At 40.4% G+C, this 23,411-nt stretch overlaps 1 protein-coding gene across 1 annotated transcript; it reads right to left on the reverse strand.

The window, feature by feature from the left end:
• Nucleotides 1–4,892: 4,892 nt before the first annotated feature.
• Nucleotides 4,893–21,673, reverse strand: LOC134355382 (coagulation factor X-like). The gene is made up of 4 exons (XM_063065178.1): nucleotides 21,503–21,673; nucleotides 10,754–10,914; nucleotides 8,858–8,888; nucleotides 4,893–5,751 (listed from the first exon to the last, which is right to left on the reverse strand). The coding sequence occupies exons 1-4, from the start codon at nucleotides 21,564–21,566 to the stop codon at nucleotides 5,600–5,602; spliced, it is 408 nt and encodes a 135-aa protein (XP_062921248.1). The 5' UTR covers nucleotides 21,567–21,673; the 3' UTR covers nucleotides 4,893–5,599.
• Nucleotides 21,674–23,411: the final 1,738 nt, after the last annotated feature.

Here is a 23,411-nt window from a genome sequence, read left to right on the forward strand (position 1 = left end):
TACCTTCCGTACTTTCTTTACTTTCCTGCTTTAGTCAGTTTTCAGGATATAAACTTAACTTTCATAAGAGTGAACTTTTTCCTTTGAATAATTTGGTATTAGTTAACACTAACCTTCCTTTTAAAATTGTAAGAAATCAATTTACTTACTTGGGCGTAACAATAACTAGGAATTATAAATTCCTTTTTAAAGAATTTTTTTTACACTTCTGACTTATGTTAAGAAGGCACTATCAAATTGGCCGCCCCTCTCTTTATCGTTGATTGGCTGAATTAATTCTATTAAAATGAATATTTTGCCTAAATTTTTATATTTATTTCAGGCTGTACCTGTTTTTATTCCTAAATCCTTTTTTGATTCTCTGGATTCTATTATATCTTCATATATAAGGAAAACTAAAATATCTTGATTAAATAAAGTTCATCTTCAAAAAGCTAAAAAGAATGGAGGTTTAGCTTTACCCAATTTTAGGTTTTATTACTGGGCAGTCAATATATGGAATCTTACGTTTTGGTAATATTATATTAATCGAGAGGACTGTCCGGTCTGGGTTTCTTTAGAAGCTAATTCTGTTAATAAATTTTCTATCATTTCTCTTCTCGGATCCTCAATTCCTTTATCTTTAAGTAATTTAACTGATAATTTTGTAGTTAAACACTCCTTGAGGATTTGGGTACAATTTCAAAAATATTTTGGTTTATTGAGTTATTCACTTTCAAATCCCATTTTTTCTAACTTTTTTAAAAAACCTTCTATGACTGATGTAGTTTTTAAAGAGTGGAATAGATTGGGTATTAAATGTTTTCAGGATTTGTTTGTTGGAGATAGTCTCTCTTCATTTGAACAACTGTCAGCTAAGTATACCCTACCCAAAACCCACGTCTTTCGATATTCACAAATTAGAGACTTTTTGCATTCTCAAGTACATACATTTCTTAAGAGTCCAGATAAGAATTTACTTTTAATTTGAAGCCCTTCCATAATGGATCTATATCTCATATTTATGGTATGTGTTGGGAATGAGAAATATTCCTTTAGACGAAATTAAAAATCTCTGGGAACAAGATTTACAGATTCCAATTTCTGAAGATACTTGGAATGAAATTTTTAAATTGGTGAACACCTCATTGTTATGTGCCCATCATTCCCTTCTACAATTCAAAGTGGTTCATAGGGCCCACATGACTAAAGATAAGCTCTCTCATTTTTATTCGGATATATCTCCCTGTTGTGATAGATGTAACAATGAAGAAGCTTCACTAATTCATATGTTTTGGACTTGTCCGAGTCTTGAAAAATATTCGAAGGAAGTGTTCCAAACTTTTTTGGTGCTTTTTAAAGTAAATTTTAAGCCTAATCCTTTGACTGCCTTATTTGGTATTGTTGGAGGAAATGATACTATTTTGGAGTCACGTGGTTTGCACATTTTGGCCTTTATGTCTCTTATAGCCAGGAGGGCATTGTTGCTTAAGTGGAAAGATGTCACTCCGCCTACTCATACCCATTGCTTACATGATGTCATGTCTTGTTTAAATTTAGAGAAGATTTATTGTTCAATTTCTGAACCTACATAAGACTTTTTAACATTCTGGGGACCTTTTCTGAATTATTTTCAAAATCTTTGATTTGCTATTAAGCACAGATGTTGGCTAATAATATGTTTTGTTATACGATAAGGATTTTTTCCTTTTCTTTTTTTTTAACCAAACAGCTGTTTTTTTTCTAGTAGTAGGTTTAGATTTTTTTTTGTATAACAAAATATATCTTTTCAATATTATGTTTAAGTTTAATGTATATGGATATGGGGTTATGAAACTATATTTGTGATTCCAATATATTGTAATCGATATATATTATATATCTTATTGTACTCTGTATTCTTTTATGTAAGAAATCAATAAAAATATTGAAAAAGAAAAGGGATTTTACGTGGTCTTTATTTCTCTGACCTCAGTGACCTGTATAATTCCTATTCTGTGTTTGTCTGTACCTTTGTGCTTGTAATGATGCTACAAGCAATTTTCTTTCACTATCTGTATCTCTCTGTAGTTGTGCACAGGACAATAAACTTAACAACTTGACACGAAACCACAGTAATGAAAAATCTTTTTTATATATATGTAGTGTCTTTCTCAAGTGTTGGTGCAGGGCCAAGTGGTTAAGGCATTCATCTAGTGATCTGAAGGTCGCTAGTTCGAGCCTTGGCTGAGGCAGCGTGTTGTGTCCTTGAGCAAGGCACTTAACCACACATTGCTCTGCGACGACACCGGTGCCAAGCTGTATGGGTCCTAATGCCCTTCCCTTGGACAACATCAGTGGTGTGGAGAGGGGAGACTTGCAGCATGGGCAACTGCTGGTCTTCCATACAATCATGCCCAGGCCTGCACCCTGGAAACCTTCTAAGGCGCAAATCCATGGTCTCATGAGACTAATGAATGCCTATATCTTTCTCAAACAACTTTTGCCCAAGCTAGGACATGCACAGCAAGACCTCACAAAGGAAATTGGAACAACATCAAGATATGCACTAGAGAGTATAAGGGGGGTAATTTCAAAGGGGATATGAGGGACGAGTTTTTTTTTACACTAAGTGGTGGGTGCCTAGAATGCACTGCCTGGGGTGATGGTAGAGGCAGAAACATTAGAGACTTTTAAATGATGTTTAGATAGGCACATAGATTTGAGGAAAATGGAGGGATGTAGGCATTGTGTAGCAGAAGAGATTAGTTAGCCATTTGATCTCTAATTTATTTGGTTTGGCACAACATTGCAGGCCAAAAGGCCTGCTCCTGTGCTGTACTGTTCTGTGGTCGACGCTCTATAAGCTGTTTCAATGATTTAATGCAGGGGCCATCAGGAAGATCCACAGCTTCAAAGTAAACTAAACATCGATGTTGGAAATCAGAATGAAGTATGTTGGAAACGCTGAGCCAGTCGGGCAGCAACCGTGGAGAGAGACGCGGAGTTAATGCTTCAGAATGTGGAGGCTTCATCAGGCGTTGGTCTGATCGCACTTGGAGTATTGTGAGCAGTTTTGGGGACACTTATCCAAAAAAGGATGTGCTGACATTGGAGAGGTTCCACAGGAAGCTCACGAGAATTATCCCGGCAATGACAGTGTTAATATACTGTATCAGGAATGTTTAATGGCTCTGGGCTTGTATCTGCTAGAGTTTAGAAGAATAAGGGGGTATCTCATTGAATCCAATTGAATATTGAAAGGCCCAGATAGAGTGGATGCGGAGAGGTTATTTCAAATATTGTGGAAGTCTAGGACCAAAGGGCACAGCCTCAGAATAGAATAACGTCCATTTAGGACAGAGATGAGGAAGAATTTCTTTAGCCAGAGTGTGGTGAATCTGTGGAATTTATTGCCAAAGGTGGCTGTGGAAGCCAATTCTTTGGGTATATTCATTCCCCTATACTTTCCAATTCACCTCTCTGTTGTAAGTTGAAACACGCTCGTGTCCAGACTTGTCCCGGTTCTGGTAGTTTATCAACCTGAAACATTAATACTGTTGACACAAGAGATTGGAAATAATGTGTAAAACACACACACACACACATACTCAACCGGTCTGGCAGTTTGTTGAGAGGGAAATGAACAGTCAACGTTTGAGGTTGAGACTCTTAGCGATTTCCTGGCTTTCCAAATGTTTCCAGCTTCGTCTAATTTTATCAGACAATTTAAAGCAAAGTTTAGACTGACAGTGTAACAGTCTAAAGCAATGAATGAAGTGTCAATATAGACATTTGCCTCAGAAGAAAATGAATCCCCCCCCCCCCAGACTCAGTAGCGAACATCAAACCATGGCAATTGGTTGTACTTAATGGTACTCAACTAATCCAAATGAGCACATCTACAGGGAGCACTGCCCCAAGAAATCAGTATCCACCATCAACAACCCCACCATCCAGGCCATGCTCTCTTCTCACTGCTGCCAACAGGCAGGAGGTACAGAAGCCTTAGATCCCACACTATCAGATTCAGGAACAGTTATTACCCTTCGATCATCAGGTTCCTGAACCAGCGTGGGTAACTTGACCCACCTCAACAATGAACTGAATCCACAACTTACAGACTCACTTCCAAGGACTCTGCAATTCGTGTTCTCAGTATTATTTATTTTATTTACACATTTTGTCTTTTGCACATTGGTTGCTTGTCTGTCTTTGTCTATGTCTAGTTTTTTCCAAATGCTATTGTATTTCTTTATTTTATGTAAATGCCCGCAAAGAAATGAATCTCAAGGTAGTACATGGTGAAGTATATTTAGTAATTTTGGAGTATTTGGGAGCTGGTGAAAATAACATTTAAATGTCATTTAAAGTTAAATTGGATAGCTATATGGACAGGAAAGGAATGGAGGGTTATGGGCTGAGTGCAGGTCGGTGGGACTAGGTGAGAATAAGAGTTCGGCATGGACTAGAAAGGCCAAGATGGCCTGCTTCCGTGCTGTAATCGTTATATGGTTATATATGGTTATAATCATCTCTAGATAGGCCGCATATTCTTTTTTCATAAGTGAAGTCTTTGGACATCAACAACTGGAATAAAAGAGAAAACATTGGAAACACACAGCAAGGCAGTCAGCATCTGTGGAGAGAGAAACAGAGTAAATGGTCCCGTTTTATGAACTGCCGCCAATACTGTGCACCAATACTCCGCTCCCTCTCCACTGATGCTACCTGACCTGTTGAGTAATTCCACCATCTGGTGTTTTCAGTTCTGTACGCCAGCATCTATAGTTCGTTGGCTTCTTGCCGACAATGTCGGCTGATTCATGCTGGTACCATCAGTGCAGAGTGTGGAAGTAATTACCTGTGGCACACTCGTATTGGCTGAGGTATGCTCCAGAACCTCCAAACAAACAATGAGTAAACAATGATACTTAATTTTTTTAATTTCCACCAACACACACTTTATTAAGAATTGCATCAAACATCGTTCATAGCTTCAGGCTGAATAGTTAGCTCATTTCGGATACAATTACTGTGATCAAGAGGCATTTAGATGGACATTTAGACAGGCAGGACAGAGAACACAGAACAGTACAGCCCAACAGAGCCCTTTGGCCCACAATGTTGTGTTAACCTTTCAACTTATTCTAAGATCTATCTCCTGCATACCCTTCCAATTTTATATCATCCCTGTACTTATCTAAGAGTTTCTTAAGTGTCCCTAAGATACTGACCTAATGGAGGTAAATAAAATTAGCATAATCATCATTATGTGCCTTGTCATATAACGTGGGCGAACTTGGCCTTTCCATGACTGTGATTGCTAAACATAGAACATAGGAAAAAAACATAGAAAAAATTGTTCTAGGCAATTTTATTTTACAGAAATGGCTCACCATTGCCTTCTTCTGGGCAGTGTCTTTACAAGGTGGGTGACCCCAACCATCATCGATACCCTTCAGAGATTGTCCGCCTAGGCATCATAACCAGGACATATGATACGCACCAGCTGCTCATATGAATTAGTATAGATGGGCAAAAAGCTCAACATGGACATGATGGGCCAAAAGGCCTGTTTCTGTGCTAAATAGCTCTCTGATTCTCTGAGTCCTTCACAGCCTCCAAGGATAGAATGATATTATTTACTATCAAGGCAGTCTCCTAACTTTTCCATGAGTGCATTTTCTAAGTCGAAGACCTCCTCCCTCTGTTCTCTGAGCACTTTTCGAAGTTTATTAATTTCCTTTTGTTTGTTAAGAAATTTCCCTTCATTTCTCAGGATAGGAGAACCTGGAAAACAGAAACACAAGATGTTTGTTACTCAAGCCAAGTAAAATCACCACAAATATGGACAGTCAGGCGCTGGCCTCACTCAGTTTGGAACAAGAGAGTTATTCCATGAAGATGTGAAAGGAAGAGATCGATAGGTTGAAAAGCATGTCTGGATACTGCCCGTACAACTTCAAGGACACACCTAAAACTACCGTACCTATAAGGTGCATACAATGGTACAACTGAGTGGTAACCAGAGGCTGAAGGGAGGTCAGGGGGGAATGGTCGAGTGCGGTTGTTGGACGACCTACTGGTGGGAATGCGATGGAGTTGTTTCGAGACGAAGGGAGAGATGCAGTAACTGATAGAGAGCCTGTCGGCCGGTTTGAGATGGGCACCAAGGAGGGAGTGACGCGTTGTTTGAAGTGAGCGGCAGAGAAGCAGTATACGACACAGGTTTTTGGCTACAGCTGGCTTCCAACACATCAGGGTGATCACTTAGAGCCTGATCCCTACATTGTTCAACCCCTTCACTCAAATTATCTTGAATAGGAGTTGCAGCAAATGCCCTAGCCAGTAACTCAGTCTTCCTTATTTCGGTAACGGTCATTTTGCCCTGATCAATCAATGCTGAACTATTGTCCCTATGAATCCCCCCATTAAAGGACTTGGAGTCCTGGTACTAGCTATAGAGAGCACCACCCAGATGTGCACCGTGATCCCGGAAGCCGTTGTGGGCTGCGCATTGGAACGTCATCCGGGTGTTCTGTAGGCTGGAGAGGAGGAGAGTGCACGCCAGTCATTGCTGCTGACCTTGGGCTGGCAAAGAATTACAGGGCATCCTCTTGGTACAGTGCTGCTTTAGGGTGAGATAAGTTCTTGCAGCATTCACGACACTGGATTCAGTCTGACGCTAGGAAGACGATATTTGGAAAGTACAGTCCAGTTGGTGGTGGTGTTGCACTTCGAAGAAGGAAGAGGGAAGAGGGAGGAGGGGGAAGGGGAAGAAACCGGAGGTTTTATGTTCCTGACATTGGAGGAAAGTATAGAGGGGGTGGGAATGTCCAAAGTTATTTTTTTAAATTCAGAAAGTGGTGGGTGCATGGAACAAGCTGCCAGGGGATGATGGTAAAGGCAGATGTATAAAGAGACATTTAGATAACACATGGATGATAGAAAAAAGGAGGATGAACATGTATGACAATAAACTCAACTTATGAGTGTCATGACCTTGGTTGTTGCTAGAGTTCTCCGAGGAGTCTGAGCTTTCTGCAGTTTTTTTTTGTATTCTCTGCATTCTATTAATTAGAAATACTCTATCTGTATTATTGCACTTTGGGTTTTCATGTGTTATTGTTAGGTCTTCTCTGGTTTGCATTTAAGTTACAATTGTCCTTGATTTTTTTTGTTCCCCTCCACACCGTGTGGTGTATCGGGCGTCAATCTTGCTGTTACTGTAGCGCTTGTCTGTTTCTTTTAAAGGAGGCCGTGTTGCTAGCTCGACACTCAATCCAGCGCAGTTGGAAAGCATGCAAGGAGTTGGACGGATTCTAACCCAGGACCACACGTCTCGAGTCCGATGTGGATGCCACTACACCACTAGCCGGCAAATTGTCCTTGGTTGCTTACAAATAACTCTGAAAGACTTTGCAGGTGTCCAATTAAGTATTTTTGAACTTTAGTCTCCTATTAGAATTGTTGATTGTAAGGTTGCTATTAGTCTGGGGTTTTACCAACTGCGAACAGATCCTTTCATGCCCTGGAGTTTATTTAAAGGGGCAGTGCTAACCCCTCATTTGCTCAGTTGTCCTGAGCCTTGCCTAGTGATGTTCTGGCTGAGTTATTCAGCGTTATCCAAGACCTTGTAAGTTGTACTGTTTTGTTTTGTCTCCTTTGTTAATAAAATTCCGAGTTTTGTTTAACCCTTCCGGGTCTCTGTATGATCCTGCGCTTGGATCCGAGATGCAGTGTGATGAGTGCCCACCACGCCTCTTGTGTTACAGCAGTGTCGATACTCACAGAGTTGTTGTAAAACACTTGGCCCATTGTGAACGTCACAAGAGAATTACAAGTCATAACAACACCCAGTAAAACGTTGTTTGTCAGAAATGTTTTCTCCTTTCATTGCAGAATTCCAACATCTGCACTCTCTTTATTTTGATCTCTCTGGACATTCTCTCTTCTCTCTCCTCCCATTGGGCAGAAGATACAAAAGTCTGAAAGCACGTACCACCAGGATCAAGGACAGCTTCTATCCCACTGTTATCAGACCCCTGAATGGTCTCCTAGTATGATAAGATACTTGACCTCACAATCTACATTGATCCTCAATCCTGACTTCTCTACCTTTTCCTTAGAAGGTTGGAGAGATTCGGCATGACATCGAAAATGTTGACAACCTTCTGATGTGCAGTGGAAAATACATTGACTAGCTGTATTTCAGCCTGGTATGGGAACACCAATGACTTTTGAATGGAAAATCCTACAAAACATTGTGGATTCACCTTCACAGGTAAAGCCATCCTAGCAATTGAGCACATCTATATGAAATGCTGTCATAGGAAAGCAACATTCATCCCCACCACCCAGGATGTGCTGTTTTCTTGCATCTGCCATCAGGTAGAAGGTACAAGAGCCTCAGGACTTGCACCACCAGGTTTGGGAACAGTCACTACCCATAAACTATCAGGCTCTTGAACAAAAGAGGATAATTACATATCTATTGAGATGTCCCCACAACTAATGATCTCACTTTAAGAACTCTTTACCTTGTTATTTCATGCTCTCATTATTTATTGCTATTTATTTATATCTGCATTTGCACATTTTATTGTCTTCTGTGCTCTACTTGTTCTCTCATTGATCCTGTTTACAGTTACTATTCTATAGATTTGCTGAGTATGCCAGCAGGAAAAAGAATTTCAGGGTGGTATGTAGTGACATGTGCGTACTCTGATAATAAATTTTACTTTGAACATTGTTATAATCTTGCACCTTATTGTCGACCTGCACTGAACTTTCGCTGTAACTGTAACACTTTATTCTGCCTTCTGTTATTGTTTTCCCTCGTACTACCTCTGTGCACTGTGTACAAGATAACAAGAGGCATAGTTCAAGTACTTACAGCCTATGATGTAATGCTTCCAGAACACGGCCTGCAAAGAAAAAAGTTGGGATTTATTACTTGAATGTGACACAAACAGAGCCAAACCCGTAAACAACGGCGTTCACTTATTTAAGGGGAACGCAGGAAGAAAGTGCTCCATAGCTCAGTTAGTGAACTGGATTACAACAGAGCCAGGCTGCAGGGATTGGAGCAGGGCAATTCGTCAGGAGCGGTTGTCCAAATGGGCTGCATAGTTAGGTGGGGCAGAATTTGTTAAATGTATCCAGGAAAGTGTCTTCAGACAGTGCGTAGATGCCCCTGCCAGAGGGAAGGGGTAACACAGGGTCATCTTTTGGCAAACATGGCTATGCAAGTGGCCGCACTGTTAGCTAGAAATCAGAGATGTTAAGGGACTAAGGAGTCCTTGTGCAGGAATCCCTAAAGCAGGGGTTCCCAACCTTTTTTATGCCATGGACCAATAACCAAAGGGTCTGTGGACCCCAGGTAGTGAAGCCCTGCCCTAAAGGTTTACTTTCTATCTGTTAGATAGAAATCAGAGGTGCAAAGGGACTTGGGAATCCTCATGCAGGATTCCCTGAAGGTTCACTTGCAGGTTGAGTCAGTGCTAAGGAAGCCAAATACAAAGCTGGCATTTATTTCGAGAGAACTAGAATATAAAAGCAATGATGTGATGCTGAGGCTTTAGTAGGCATTGGTCAGACTGCACTTGGAGCATTGTGAGCAGTTTGAGACCCCTTATCTGAGAGAAGATGTGCTGGCATTGGAGAGGGTCCAGAGATGATTCACGAGAATGATCAATTCAGTGAAAGGGTTAACATATGAGAAGTGTTTGATAGTTCTGTGTCTTTACTCACTGGAGTTTAGAAGAATGAGGGAGCGGTATTTCATTGAAACCTATTAAATATTGAAAGGCCTAGGATAGAGTGGATGTGGAGAGGATGTTTCCTATAGTCGGGGAGGCTAGGACCAGAGGGCACAGATAGAGTGGATGTGGAGGGGATGTTTCCTATAGTCAGGGAGGCTAGGACCAGAGGACACAGATAGAGTGGATGTGGAGAGGATGTTTCCTATAGTGGGGGAGGCTAGGACCAGAGGACACAACCCCAAAATACAAGGACGTCCCTTCAGAACCGTGATAAAGAGGAATTTTCTTAGCCGAAGGGTGGCGAATCTCTGGAATTCATTGACACAGATGGCTGTGGCAACCAAGTCATTGGGTATATTTAAAATGGAGGATGATCGATTTTTCATTCATAGGGGCTTCAAATTTTATGGAAAGAAGGTAGGAGAATGGGTTGCGGGGAATATTAAATCAGCCATGATGGAATGGCAGAACAGACTCAGTTGGCTGAATGGCCTAATTCTGTTCTAATGTCTTATGATCTTAAACCAAGGTCCATGTACAATAATGTCACATTTACACTACCCACAGGTACTTCAGTAACCTCATCAGTCTGACCAATGTTTGTCACCTCCTACTTCCATGTTGCCACCCCATTAGGGTAATGTAGCACAATTCTTCACAGTACCGGCGACGTGGGTTCAATTCCCGCCACGGTCTGTAAGGAGTTTGTATGTTCTCCCCGCGACCGCATGGGTTTCCTCCAGGTGCTCTGGTTTCCTCCCACAGTCCAAAGGCGTGGCAGTTGGTAAGTTAATTGGTCGTTGTAAATTGTCCTGTGATTAGGCGAGGATTAAATCAGGGGATTGCTGGGCGGCGTGGCTCAAAGGGAAGGGCCAGAAGAGCATACTCCACTGTGCATGTCAATAAATAAATAAATTATTCAAACACTTTGAATTCTCTGAGTGGTGAATGAATGAGACACTTGGCTGTGGGAGAAGAGGTTGGCTTGGAAACAAGAGGTAAATTGGACCTAAAAACTTCATCCTTACCGTTTTGGAATCATCTTCAAAAACCTCTCGGGCTTCTTCCTTTGAGCATGTTTCTTCCACACACTCTCGCTCCAGATTCCCTTGTCTAACCTCTTCTGCAAGGTTGTTTGCTCTGCGGATTCGAGACAGGAGCTGCAGAGCGGAAGGTTTCTGTAGGAAGACTCAACAACACATCCACAGTATTAAACATCTGGGGCCTGTCTGCTGACAGAACTGTGTCATGAAGTTGGATCACTGCCTCCGAATTGCTTTGGTGTGTGATAGAACATAGCACAGTACAGACCCCTTCATCCCACAATGTTGAGCAGAACTTCTAACCTACTTCCAAAATCAATCTAACCCTTCCTTCACACATAGCCCTCCATTTTTATATCATACATGTGTCTATGCAAGAGACTCTTAAATTCGCTGCCTCTACCCCACTCTTGGCAGCGCATTCCACACAACCACTACTCTCAGTGTAAAAAAGCTACCTCTCACATCCCCTATACTTTCCTCAAATTATCTTAAAATTCTACGCTGTTGTTCTATGTTATGGCCCTCCTCATTTCTACCCTGGGAAAAAGTCTCCGGCTGTCCACTGCATTTATGCCTCTTATCACCCTCAATATCTTTATGAAGCTATCTCTCATCCTCCTTCTCTCCAAAGAGAAGCTTCCTAGATCACTCAACCTTTACTCGTAAGGCACGCTTTCTAATCCAGACAGCATCCTGGTAAATTTTGTTGGTATCCTCTGTAGAGCTTCCACATCCTTCCTATAATGAGGTAAACAGAAGTGAACACAATACTCCAGCTGTGGTCTAACCAGGATTTTATAGAGCTGAAACATTATTGCAAGACTCTTGGACTCAAATCTTTCAACTAATGAAGGCCAACACATCTTAACCACCCTATCAATATGTGCAGAAACTTTGAGGATGTAGTGTATTTAATATTTCAGTAATATTGTAAATGTGTTGTTTGTTTAGGCATTATTTTGTGTTTACATAATTCATTATGGGTTATATGGAAAAGTATGTGAATGGCATATGTCATTATGCCACCGTGTCATATGTGCATGACTCACAAAGAATAAGAATTAAGTAGAGATGTTGTTCCTAGCTGCATGTTTTCTTTTGTTTAGTTTTATGTTTTGGAGTTACAAAACACAACAGCGGTGATGAGTAAGGTTTAAAATGAACCCAAGGGGACTACTTAACCTGTTGAAGCATAGCACAATTTTTTCCCCCTTTGAAAGAGGAGAGAGATGCTAAATCTGCAAGAGCAGCTCCAGTGGAAGCTCATAGACCAAGAAAGCCACTCAAGAAGGGAAAATGTGAGGATCTACGGAGTTCCCGAAGGAACTGAAGGTAAACCCGGATTGATGATTCCCTTCGTGGAGAAGCTGCTGAGAGAGAACCTTGATATACCGGACGCAAAAGACCTACAGATAGAAAGGGCCCACCACACGTTGGCACCACAGCCTCCGGCAGGCGCCCAGCCCACATCGATTCTGGTCAGATTTCTCAGTTACAGAACGAAGGAAGAGGTGCTTAAACGGGCATGGCAAAAGAAAGGTTTCAAGTGGAGCAACTGTAAAATCAGTTTAGACCACAATTACGCACCAGGGATCCTTGCCAGACGGAAGGAATATACGGAAACACGGAGGGTCCTGAAGGAAAACAACATCAGATTCCAGACCCTGTATCCAGCTCGGCTGAGAGTCTTTTACGACGAAGGGACAAAAACTTACGCTACGGCAGAGGAGGCAATGTTGGACCTGGCGGACCGGGGACTATCTATTAAAGTTATCACCCAACCGGAGTCACTACTGGAGAGGATTCGGCAGAAGTCATGGCAGTTAGTGGGGCGAGGACGCTCCACTCGAACCAGAGTGTCAAACTACAAGGAAAAGCTGCAAATATTCAGACGCGAATGTACAGAGAATACAGACTAATTAAGAGAAATGACTGAAAAGAGTAAATCGGACTTAAAGGTAAAATGAAAGCTGGTATCTGAAAATAAACTAGACGGAATAACTTGAATGATAGCAATATGGTCGAGACATAAATAGGAGAAAATTCTCTATGATTATTCAAACTGCTGAGGGCCCTCTAACACAGGGTGAAGATAGAGGTTATCCCTCTGAACTGAGGCGGGTCGGTGCTCAGGCCTCACTGTGGGAAGTCGGGAAAAATTTTCAAATGTTATACGTTCTGAAATGTCTAGGGTGTAGTTATATGTTTTGGTTTACTGTTGAGAAGGGATTGCTTACTGTTTGGTTAGAAAAGGAGAGTGTTTTTTTTCTACTAGAGAAAAATGCAAATTGAATTGGTAAAAATAATTTCCTATAATGTTAATGGGGTTTTGAATCCAATTAAAAGAAATAAGATTATGTCTAAATTGAAAAAAGAGAGGGCACAAATAGCTTTCCTCCAGGAAACACATATGAGCCAATCTGAACATGGAAAATTAAAAAGAATGGGCTTTAAGCATCTATTTTACTCATCATATAAATTGAGCCACAAAAGAGGGGTAGCTACTTTAATATCAGGTACTCTTAATTATGAACATATTTCAGAGACTAAAGACAAAGATGGAAGATTTGTAAAAATTACAGGAAGAATAGAAGGTACAGAAATAACATTGCTGAATGCACTGTTTATGCTCCTCCAGGTTGTGAATGGTCATTTTATAGACACATTTTTGACCTAATGGTCAGTTCTCAAGGGGTAGTAATTTGTGGAGGGGATTTTAATATTAGATTAAATCCTGCATTAGATTCTTCAAGAATAGTTACTCAGAATAAACCTCTGACTCGGAAAATGAATTTATTGATGGAGGAGTTGGGAATTATAGATGTGTGGAGGGAATTACACCCCACTAGTAAAGATTATACACATTACTCTTTCCCTCATTCAGCCTAATCAAGGATAGACTATTTCTTTATCTCTAATACAGATAGACTCAGGATAAAAAACTGTAATATTGCAACAATTGATCTGTCGGATCATAGCCCAGTCTCTATGTCTCTAATCCTGGAAAGGAAAATGAGGAAAACACTATGGAGGCTAAACTCACATATACTCAATAACCTGAAAGTAATGGAGAGATTAAGGGGAGAAATCAAAGAATACCTAGACCTTAATGACACGGGAGAAACATCACCAGTGATCTTATGGGATACATTGAAAACTGTACTGAGAGGAAAAATTATTTCTATTACCACTCACATGAAAAAAATCAATGCACAAAAATTAGCAGACCTTCAAGGAAAATTAAAACAACTTCAAGTTATAGATAGCAACAAAAGTAATTCAAATTTAAAACAGGAAATTAGGAAATTACAAAGTGAAATTGACGATATTTATACGTTGGAAACTCAAAGAAATTTTCCTTACCTGAGACAAAAGAATTATGAAGTAGGAGGTAAATCAGCTAGATTATTAGCATATAAATTACGAAAACAACAAGCAGACAATACAATTCATAAAATAAAGAATCCAAAGACAAAGCTTGTGGAGAGTACAATAGGGAAAATTCAAGAGAGTTTTGAAACATATTATCAAGAGCTGTACTCCCAACCCTGGGCCTCCAATGAGCCCTATATAGACAGTTTATTGAATTCTTTAGATCTACCTAAATTTACAGATTTACAAAATGAAAGTCTATTAGAACCAGTAACTGCCAAAGAACTGAATGTGGCCATCTCTAGGTTAAAGGCTGGAAAGTCCCCGGGTTCAGATGGGTTTACCTCAGAGTGGTACAAATCCCTGAAGTCACAGTTAGCCCCATTACTACTTAACACCTTTAATTGGATCTTGCAGAGGAGAGAATCTGCACCTTCCTGGAGAGAAGCGATTATTTCAGTTATTCCTAAAGAGGGTAAAGATAAACTAGAATGTGGCAATTATCGGCCAATTAGCGTTCTTAATTTAAATTACAAACTATTTACATCTATATTAGCGCGCAGATTGGAAAAGCTTTTACCTGGCCTAATCCACTTGACCAGACTGGATTTATTCAACAAAGACAAACACAGGACAACATAAGGAAAACTGTACACATATTAGAACAGGTTAATAAGAATGAGACAGAGGCAATTAGGATTAGGCGCTGAGAAAGCTTTTGATTTGTTAGTTGGGCATTCCTATACAGAGTGTTAGGAAGATTCGGCTTTCAAGAAAAGTTTATTAAAGTAATTCAGACTCTATATGACAGCCCTACAGCCCGAATTAAGATAAATGGGGACCTCTCTGACTCCTTTATTTTAGAGAGAGGCACTAGACAGGGATGCCCAATTTCTCCTTTCCTTTTTGCGCTATATATTGAACCGCTTGCCCAACTAATAAGACAGAGCGAAATTGTACGCGGTATCAAGGTGGCAGGGATTGAACAGAAAGTGGTGCTATTTGCAGATGATGTTTTAGTCTATCTGAGTGAACCAGAAAAATCATTTATAGGATTGTTTACACTGTTGGATGACTTTGGGAAAATATCAGGTTATAAAAAAATGTAAAGAAAACGCAGGTTATGTCCCTAAATTATACACCATCCAAAAAAATTACAGGGGATGTATGATCTTAAGTGGGAAGCTAAATCATTAAAATATTTAGGAATAACCCTGCTGAAGGATCTTTCAATGCTGTCACAGGTAAATTATGGGCCATTAATCTCAGAGATAAAAGCAGATATGCATAGATGGAATCTTAAACCCTTTTTAAGTTTAAATTCAAGGATAAATACTATAAAAATGAATATTCTTCCTCGGTTACTGTATCTTTTCCGTACTTTACCTGTGGAGGTGGATGATAATCAATTCAGGGAATGGGACAAATGGACTTCCCGCTTCATTTGGCAAGGAAAGAAACCTAGAATTCGATGTAACACCTTACAGTTAGGGAAGGAAGGAGGAGGTATGGTTCTTCCTCGCCTGAGAAATTATTTTTATGCCTCACAGATAACCCCTCTGTTATATTGGTGTAATAGGGAATATAAGGCTAGATGGAAGGAAATAGAATTTGGATTGGTTGACAGTTTTCCTCTACAGGCCTCAATAGCTGACAAAGGATTGATGGCCCAATTGGAAAAATTTAAAAACAGTTGGATAAATCTTACATTAAAAGTATGGCAGAAGGTGGTTAGTTCATGTGGAATTAATAACATGTTAAAACTCTTCAGATGGTGTGCATATGATACCGAATTCCTTCCCAACAGAGGAGATAAAAGATTTGAACTATGGATAAAGAAAGGTCTCACAACCTACCTCTCATTTATACATAAAAGAGTATTACAAAGTTTCCAAATCCTGCAGGACAAATATGGCCTAGAACACAATGACTTTTTTAGGTACCTTCAGGTACGAAATTATGTTAACCAGAGTTGTAGATATACAGACCTATCAACAGTAGAATTAGAATTTTTCAAGTTTCTTAATTTGGCTTGCGGTTCAATATCTAGAAAATCAGTTTCTCGATTATATAATGCACTCTCCCATGCTAAAAATGTAAACACATTGTATATTAAAGAGAAGAGGGAGAAAGAAGCGGGGTTGGTACTTTCAGAGGAGGCTTGGTGGAAAATATGCAGCTTTCAGTGGTGTTCGACTAATTCTTTGACTTGGAGAGAACATTGTTGGAAAAATATTATAAGATACTTCAAGACCCCATATCAGGAAAAATATAAAGATACAAACGTGACGTGTTGGAGAAGGTGCGGCTCCAAGGAGGCAAATCATTTCCATATTTTCTGGGATTGTCCTAAATTAAGTCTATATTGGGAAGGTATTCATAGAACATTAGTTAAGGTACTTAGGTCCCAGATACCTCTGAACTTTGAGACGCTCTATTTGGGGCATATATTGTTTCTTGAACAGAAGGAAGATATAAAGTTGCTGCAGGCCCTTTTAGCGGCAAGTAAGAAATCAATCAATAGAAAGTGGCTAAATCCAATACCACCTACATTAGAAGATTGGCACGAAATTATCTTGGAAATATTTAAAATGGAAAAGTTGACTTACTCCCTGAGAATTCAAAAAGAAAAATTTTATCAAATCTGGAATAAATGGATTGAATATATAACCCCAATGCGAGCAGACTTTAGATGACTCTCCTAATGATTTATACTGCTCTTCTCATCAACACAGTAATATTGCTAACGTAAGCATCCCTAGTCTAAATGTTTACTGTTTTTGTTTTTTTTTGGAAAATAGAGAATTAATACAAGTAAAGGAAAAGATTTGGGTAAGGGATAAAAAATGATAAAATTAAGTAAATAAGTACATAGGGATTGGATAATTATGTTTGGGGGCAGGAGCAAGTATGAACAAGTTAGGATATAAATACCTACAATGGTTGTTACATAGGCTTACATACAACATTTTGGACCAGAAGAAGTGATCCAGAAGAGATATATGGAAACTATTACTAATCCACTATTATTACTACTTTTCTTAACAATTAATACCATTACTTAGCCTAATAGATTAGAATTTCCACTGTACATAATTATCTATTTAAGTGTCTAATTTCTTTTTATATCATCTCAATGTGTACTTAAGAATGTATAAATAATTATAGTTTTATACATATGAAAAAAATGGAAAAGTTTATACATGTGAAAAAAGTACATGATACTTGTGAATTTCTTATCCAAATAAAAATAAAATTTAAAAAAAAGAAAGAGGAGAGAGATTCTAGAGTTAAGAGAAAAAAGCACAGCATGTGTTCTTTGGAAGTGGAGAGATGGCTGAGTGTTTAAAAAAGGCAGAAAATGGATGAAATTCAAGGATTCATAAATAGTAAGTACTGGGTGATAATAACAATAGTAAATAAATAAAAAGAAGAAATGGCTGGCTACACTGGAAAGATTGACATGTTCGATTCCATGACAGATAATTAGAATACGTATACTGAGTGAATTGAGCAGTATTTTGAAGCAAATGAAATAGCCAATGCAAAACCAGTGCCAGTATTACCAAGTGTAATTGGGAGAAGAGCATACAGTTTGATTAGAAGTTTAATTGCTCCAAACAAACTAGCCGAAATGAGCTTTGCTGATAACATGAAAGTAATGCAAGAACATTTAGAACCAAACCATTGTTGATTGCAGAATGCTTTAGGTTTCATCAGTGGAATCAAAAAGAAAGGGAACCCATGTCAGCTTACTTGGCTGAATTGAAGCGGTTGTCTGAATATCGTCAGTTCAATGATGAGCTTAATGATACACCAAGAGATTGTTTAGTTTGTAGAATCTTACAAGAAAGCATTCAAAAATGACTCCTAGCTGAAGCACAACTCACATTTAAAATGAGCAGTTGAAATTGCTGTATCAATGGAAACGGCAGCTAGAAACACAATTGAGTTGCAGTCAGGAATGAAAGTGAGTATGAACAAAATTGCAATCTGGTCTGGCCAAACAAAGTAGCTTTGGAAAACTCAAATATATCAAGGGCTAAAATAGTTTTAAATGAAAATGCCACACATAAGTTTTGCAAAGCCCATCTAGTTCCTTATACCATCCGTGATAAAATAACCAGTAAGCTAGATCGCATGGAGGCTGAAGGAATTCTTTTCAAGGTTGAGTGGAGCCCATGAGCAATGCTAGTGGTTTCAGTAGTCAAGGAGGATGGGTCTTTCAGGATCTGTGGTGATTTTAAGGTCACTGTCAACCCAGTACTGGAAGTAGATGAATACCCTCTGCCAGGATAAAGTGCCAGATGCTACAAGGCTGCCCAAGCAATCAGTGTTTCATGGATGACATCATTGTTACTGGCAAGGATAACAAGGAGCATCTCCAAAACCTCAAGACAGTGTTAACAAGATCAGAGGATTATGGGCTAAGAGCACAACACAACAAGTATGAATTCCTCAAACCAAGCATCACGTACTGTGGTCACACTATTGATGCACAAGGATTACACAAGTGTCCCGAGAAAATTAAAGCAGCAGTGGATACCCCAAGCCAAAGGACTTGTCACAGTTGTGGTCATTTTTAGGATTTCTCAATTACTATAACAGGTACCTGCCAAACCGGGCTATGGTGCTCCACACCTAGTATTCATTGCTACAGATCAGGAAGAAAATGCAATTGATAAAGTAGTGTGAGGTGGCTTTCCAAAAGGCAAAGGAAATGATGACTTCAGACACTGTACTAACACACATTATGATCCATTGTCCAGTGAAGCTTGGCTGTGATGCCACGCCTTATGGTATATGTGCAGTCATGTCACATGTTATGGGTGATATTGCCTTTACATCATGTTCCCTTACTGCTGCAGAGAAAACTTACAGACAAATTGCAGAGAGGCCTTGAGTCTGGTTTGGGGTGTAAAAAGTTTCAACTAGTCCTTGTATGGGAGAGATTTTACTCTTGTACTGATTATCAACCACTAGTGTCCATTTTCAATCCACAGAAGGGTGTTCCACTAACAGCAGCAGCAAAAATACATCTTTGTTGATAGGCTAGAGCCAGTGGTTCCAGGCAAGGACCATCTAAATTCCCAAGTTCATCATCTGGAAATAAAATCATTGGGTATCCAAACACAAAATTAATTTTCCCCAATTCTTTGGTTAGCCTAACAATTTCAACGTCTACATATCAAGGTAGGCTGATCCAGAAGATGCATGGAATAGACATGACTTGGCAGTTTGTATTCAGAATTGGTTTGCCCACAGATGACAGTGATAGTGGAGGTACTTTTCTGGCCGGAAGTCCACGACCAATGGTGTTCAGATATATTGCATATACATGTTAATGGCTTGGAGGAAAATATAGAAAAGTTGGAGATATATAACATATACTTGTTAGTAGCTTGGAGGAAAATATAGAGAAGTTGGTTAGAAGTTTGAACATGGAACACAGAACATAACAGCACAGTAGGGGCCCTTCAGCCCACAATGTTGTGCTGGCTCTTTAACCTACCTGAAGATCAATCTAACCCATCCCTCCTACATAGCCCTGAATTTTTCTATCATCCGCGGGCCTATCTAGGAGTCTCCTAAAAGTCCATAGAACCATAGAACACTACAGCATAGTACAGGCCCTTCGGCCCTTGATGTTGTATAATAATAATCCTTATAATCCTTTAAAAAAAGTACTAAACCCACACTACCCCATAACCCTCTATTTTTCTTTCATCCATGTGCCTGTCCAAGAGGCTCTTAAATACCCCTGATGTTTTAGCCTCCACCACCGTCCCTGGCAAGTCATTCCAGGCACCCACAACCCACTGTGTAAAAAAACTTACTCTGATGTCTCCCCGAAACTTCCCTCCCTTAACTTTGTACATATGTCCTCTGGTGTTTGCTATTCATGCCTAATGTGTCTGCCTTTACCACCACTCCTAGGTATGTTTTCCATACACTGACCACTCTATGTGTAAAAGATCCTCCCTCTGACATCCTCCCCTATAGTTCCCTCCTAACCTTTTAAAGTTAAGCCCTGTTAGCCATTTCTGTCCTGGGAAAGAGTCTGAGTCTTCAGCTATCTGCTCGATGAGAGGGCACAGTTTTAAGGTGATTAGAGGAAAGCATAGGGGATGTCAAAGGTAAGTATTTTTCTTTTAGAGAGAGTGGTAAGGGCATGGAATGCAACAGGGATGGTGGTAGAGGCAGATACATTAGGGATATTTAAGAAACTCTTCTAAGGTAGGCACATGGATGTCAGAAAAATGGAGAGCCTTATGGGGTTTGTTTGATCTTGGAGTTTGTTAAAAGGTCTGCACACATTGTGGGCCAAAAAGCCTGTATTGTGTTGTAATGTTCTATGTCCTATGATCTCGACCTCTAGTTTGCAGACAGAGAAATTGGTGGTGATATAGACAATGAAATCAATATTTTCTTTGATGTATGGTATTTCATTATACCCTTCAATTAATAAAAAAACAAAAGTATGTGATTTTTCCATTTTCATTCTAAATATTCATTGTATGCATATTACAAATAAAAAACATTTAAAATGCTGTCAACACACATCAAAGTTGCTGGTGAACGCAGCAGGCCAGGCAGCATCTCAAGGAAGAGATACAGTCGACGTTTCAGGCCGAGACCCTTCGTCAGGACTAACTGAAGGAAGAGATAGTAAGAGATTTGAAAGTGGGAGGGGGAGTGGGAGATCCAAAATGATAGGAGAAGACAGGAGGGGGAGGGATGGAGCCGAGAGCTGGACAGGTGATAGGCAAAAGGGATATGAGAGGATCATGGGACAGGAGGCCCAGGGAGAAGGAAAAGGGGGAGGGGGGGAAAAAACCAGAGGATGAGCAAGGGGTATAGTCAGAGGGAGAAAAAGGACAGAGAGAGAAAGAATGTGTGTATATAAATAAATAACGGATGGGGTATTAGCGGAAGTTAGAGAAGTCAATGTTCATGCCATCAGGTTGGAGGCTACCCAGACGAAATATAAGGTGTTGTTCCTCCAACCTGAGTGTGGCTTCATCTTTACAGTAGAGGAGGCCGTGGATAGACATGTCAGAATGGGAATGAGATGTGGAATTAAAATGTGTGGCCTCTGGGAGATCCTGCTTATAGTTTTCAGGCCATGTAATAATGTCCTGCTTAGAGCAATGGTTGGTCCGTGCAGCTTTAAAGGAAATTAGAGGAAACTTTGATCACCTGCCAGGGATGAAGAGAATGCAGAAATCTCAAGCTATGATCTGACAATTCCTGTCAACAACCTTCACCCAAAGTCACCGCTGTGGGAGGAACACCGTCAGCTGGGGGAGATGTACAGACGGGAGGAACAGGTTGCACTGAGAGTTCGTTGATACTTACCATCAATTGTGTGACAGCCAGTGAGAAACAACAAGATGATCCCGTAACTTAGGGTGAGCTTCATCTTGCTTTGTCACCGTCCGATCCGATGTATTGGAGAGACACAATGAGAGATTTTGAAAATGGATCTGCCTCACTCAAATCACAGTTACACTCTTTCCATAGTCAGTATTTTTCTTTGTTTTGGAAATATTTCTGTTAATAAATAACCAACAATTTTGAAAGAATTTCACAGGAGTACACAGAGCATGGATTTCTGGAAATCATTTCTGGCAATGTTGACAGCAGAAAAGCTGAGCACCTTCCTTCTCAGTCTATTCATGCATTGAAACCATTGATGAACTAGGACAAAGGAACGTGAGCCAGCAGATGTTGCCATTTACACTTGATTTTGTGTTAACTAAAAATCTGAGGCAAAATCCACCTGCATTTGGAACTGCTGGCGGTGAACGTGATCTCTGGCTCCTGTAAGCGTTCACTCCACACCCCCTATTTTACCCACTAGAGTTTAGAAGAATGAGAGTGGATCTCATGGAAACTTATTGAATATTGAAAGCCTAGAAAAAGTGGATTTAGAGAGAATGTTTTCTATAGTGGGGGGAGTCTAAGACCAGAGGGAACAACCTCAGAATAGAAGGACATCCAATTAGAACAGAAACGAGGAGGAATTCCTTAAGCAAGAGGATGATGAATCTGTGAAGTTCATTACGATAGACGGTTGTGGTGGCCAAGTCATCTAGTTTACTTAAAGTGGAGGTTGCTATGTTCTTGATTAGTCAGAGCATTAAAGACAGGAGAATAAGGTTGAGAAGGGGTAACAAATCAGCCATGATCGTACACTATAGCAGACTCGATGGGCCGAGTGGCCTGATTCTGTTCCTCATGTCTTATGGCAAAGATGCAGCAGGTATTACAACAGGCACGTGCTGTCAGTGGTTGCTAGGAAGGGACACAGCTCTCCCATGCCGTGGGAGTGGAGGGGGCGAGGAAACAAAGGGCAACGGTCTCATTGCTGGTGAAGCAGGAGGGGGCAAGTCTGGTGCACGAGGTGCTGTTTCAGGATAGACTCAAGAGGGGCACGGACACTCAAGACTGCCCTGGAGGGAGGCAGAGGGAAGGAGGTTGAGGTACTGAAGGAGGCAGGGAGATTCTGGAGTAACAATAGGTTGGATTTAGAAAGAAAAAAACAGCCCAAATGATCCATGACAACTATAATTCCATCCAAGCCTATCCCATTTGAATGTACTTGTGCCATATCCCTCTAAACCAGGAATTCCCAATGTGGGGTCCACAGACCCCTCGGTTGATGGTATGGGTCCATGGTATAAAAGAGGACGGGAAGCCCCACTAACCCTTTCCTATAAAAATCCCTATAAAAATTTGTTATTGTGCCCGTCTCAATCAGCTACTTTGGCAGCTCATTCCTCGGCATGTCTCATGAGGAAAGGTCGGGCGATTAGGGCTTTTCTCTTTGGAGTGAAGGAGGGTGAGAGGTGATTTGATGGAGAGGTGCAAGGTGATAAGAGGCATGGACAGCCACTTTTCCCCAGGCTGGAAATGTCTTAATATGAGGAGGCAAAAATTTTAAGGGGATTGAAGGAAAACTTTGGGGGGGGGTGGAGAGGATGTCAGAGGTAGAATTTTTACAGAGGTGGGTGTGTGGAACCAGGGGTGGTGGTAAAGGCAGATGCATTATGGACATTTCAGAAACTTAGATAGGTACATGGACGGTAGAAAACTAGAGGGCTATGTGGGAGGGAAGGGTTAGATAAAAATGCTTAGCTACTAAGCCCGGTGGAACCGGTTCTACTGACAGGAGATGGAACTGGCGCCTTAAAAAACCAGTCTCTTCGGGCAGATGGGGCTCGTCAGGCGTGGTTGGCAGCTCATCTCAGAGAAAGAAAACTCT

This window comes from Mobula hypostoma, chromosome 13 (genome assembly GCF_963921235.1).
Source record: "Mobula hypostoma chromosome 13, sMobHyp1.1, whole genome shotgun sequence".
NCBI lineage: Eukaryota > Metazoa > Chordata > Chondrichthyes > Myliobatiformes > Myliobatidae > Mobula > Mobula hypostoma.

Bases quoted from the DNA above. Each gene is read 5' to 3' on its own strand.
- LOC134355382 (XM_063065178.1), bottom strand. From the start codon at position 21,566: ATGAAGCTCACCCTAAGTTACGGGATCATCTTGTTGTTTCTCACTGGC. The intron at 10,915-21,502 runs GTAAGTATCAAC...TGTGTTGTTGAG, and splicing joins TGGCTGTCACACAATTGATG to TCTTCCTACAGAAACCTTCC. The intron at 5,752-8,857 runs GTAAGTACTTGA...TCTGTTTTCCAG, and splicing joins GAAGCATTACATCATAGGCT to GTTCTCCTATCCTGAGAAAT.